Source organism: Gadus morhua, chromosome 9 (genome assembly GCF_902167405.1).
Source record: "Gadus morhua chromosome 9, gadMor3.0, whole genome shotgun sequence".
Classification (NCBI taxonomy): domain Eukaryota; kingdom Metazoa; phylum Chordata; class Actinopteri; order Gadiformes; family Gadidae; genus Gadus; species Gadus morhua.
The window spans coordinates 2,061,110-2,063,609 of record NC_044056.1 but is presented as its reverse complement, the minus strand read 5'-3'; the positions used below and the strand labels follow the sequence as shown (position 1 = coordinate 2,063,609).

The following is a 2,500-nucleotide window of genomic DNA, read 5'->3' as shown; positions in this document are numbered from 1 at the left end:
AGCTATCCAACACAGTGTCATAGTACTCATTTTTCAGATGCTTATCTAAAACACCCATCTCTAGTTGTGATGGACCAGGCCACCGATCACTGTGGATGAATTCTGTCTCCACACCATCTTCACTGGAGTAGTAGGAGATGTCCAAGGGAGCGCACAGCCTCGAGATCGGCCCCCAACCTTCCCTCACCTCCCCCGGTGGTCAGCAGGTGTCCGGAGGTCGCGCTCTCACCTGCGCGGCCGTACAGTTCCTCGCGGAGGCGCCCGGCTTGGCGGCGATGACCTGCGAGGTCCAGTGGGCCAGCCAGTAGTCGATGGCCACCATGAGGGTGTGCTTGAGGAGCTGGGACAGGCAGAGCAGGGAGAGGAGGAGGGCCCCCGCCGACGAGAGGTAGCTCCTGCAGGACCGCCAGGGGATGGTGTCGCGCTGCCGCATGGACCCGGACACGTCGTCGTCCTCGTCCTCGTCCTCGCCCTCCAGCGACTCCTCTGGGGGGCCACGCACACGCACACACGCAGGCACGCACACACACACATACACGCACACACACGCAAGCACGCACGCGCACACACACACACACACACACACACACACACGCACGCACGCACACACACACACACACACACACGCACGCACGCACACACACACACACACACACACACAAGCACGCACACACACACACACACAGGCACGCTCGCACACACACACATACACACACACACACGCATGCACACACATACACGCACGCACACGCACACACACGCACACACGCACGCACGCACACACACACACACACACAAGCACGCACACACATACACACACACACACACGCACACACGCACCCACATACACACACACGCACGCACGCACACACACACACACACACACATACGCGCACACACACGCAAGCACGCACGCGCACACACACACACACACACACGCACGCACACACACAAAAGCAAGCACACACACACACATACACACACGCACGCACGCACGCACACACATACACACACACGCACACACACACGCACACAGAGAGGTGAGAGAGGTCCTCTGGCTTTGGGCTGGGGTCGTGACACGCTGCCATGACCCAAGTCACTGTGTGTGGGAGTCTGTTTCGTCTTTGTTTAAAAGAGTATTTGGGAGGCACTCATTATGCATGCTTAACTGAGGCCTTTCCTCGTTGCTGTCGAGCCCTTTGGGGCTTCATATCACACACTGCAACTGTAGCCATTTTATTTCCGAAGGATCGTATTGTCGCTGTGAAGCTGTGCGTGCTTGAGCTCTTTCCTGTGTGCCGGTACTGGTTCTGGGGATCCTGATTGGTACATCGACAACCCCTGCTGCAGACCCACCTGTCCTCTAACCAATCAGGGTTCCCGATAGCCCCCCCCCCATCCCCCCCCTCCAGACAGAGCTCAACCACCCACCTTCCCCGTCACTTTGTGGATCTGCCGATCGCAGCGGATCCACAGAAGGACGGAGCTTGATAGTGAACCAACGATGCACTTCTCAGAGCGACGGAGGGACGAGCGTCGACGTCGGCGGAGCGAACATAAACTACTCAAGCTCACCACCAGGGTCGGCCCGGGCGGGCGGAGTCATGCAGCAGACGGGACAGCGTGTGGGGGAGGGGGGTCCTACGTAACGCTAGACGACGGGAGCTCAGAGGAGAGCAGGGAGGAGGGGAGGGGAGGGGAGGAGGTGGGGGGAGGGGGAGCGGGGGAAACATGAGCAGAGGGTCATGTCTTCCCAGCGTGGAGGGGGAGGGACAGGACATGGTACACGAGTACACGACGGCCTGATGGACAGGGGGGGGGGGCTGGCGCGCGGTAACCACGGTAACACGATGCCCCCGTCCTCCGCAGCGGGGGGGGGGCGGGCCGGAGGGCCATGCAGTCACAGGGTGGGGGGCGCACCTGCTAGTGACGAGCAGAGCGAGGCCCCCCTTCGGTAGGCCCCTGGGTCCCATAGCCCGCCTGGGGGGGCCGGAGGCACACGGGGGGGGGACAACATAGGACACACATGAAGAGCACAACCCCTGCACCCCTATAGCACCCTGGGTGCACCATGGGGTCACCCTGGGGCCACCCTGGGGCCACCCTGGGGCCTCATGGCGCTGAAACAGGAGGGGGTCATTGAGGGTCCTCGGTGGAATCACGTAAACATTGACAAATTATTTTCTGCTTAAAGTTTCAGAAATGCTGATATTTGGATTTGGAACCGTCTCTCTCCTAGGGCACGGTACGATGGTTTAACGGCATTTCATTTGACATTTATGAAAGAGTAGACTAAATTATAAAGAAACATGAAGATTACAATAAATCAGGAGGACAGACGGACGAGCAAAGAGAAGGAGACATCGCACCATAAGTCAGTGTACGGCTCTGCACCAAAAACCAAAAATACATTTGGTTCATATGTGTGAAAAGCACATTCACATAAATGAACACGCAAACTTTAGAGGGAGCTTTTCTGAAGGATTTATAGTTCAGCCTC

The 2,500-nt window shown here is 58.1% G+C and overlaps 1 protein-coding gene across 2 annotated transcripts in view; it reads right to left on the bottom strand.

Moving 5' to 3' along the window:
• Positions 1-2,500, bottom strand: part of abcc8 (ATP-binding cassette, sub-family C (CFTR/MRP), member 8) — a 63,464-nt gene that overhangs the window by 23,507 nt on the left and 37,457 nt on the right. For both annotated transcript variants that reach the window (XM_030365996.1, XM_030365997.1), the window contains one exon: positions 230-486. In XM_030365996.1, coding sequence (XP_030221856.1) covers positions 230-486 — 257 coding nt within the window. The remainder of the gene's footprint in view (positions 1-229; positions 487-2,500) is intronic.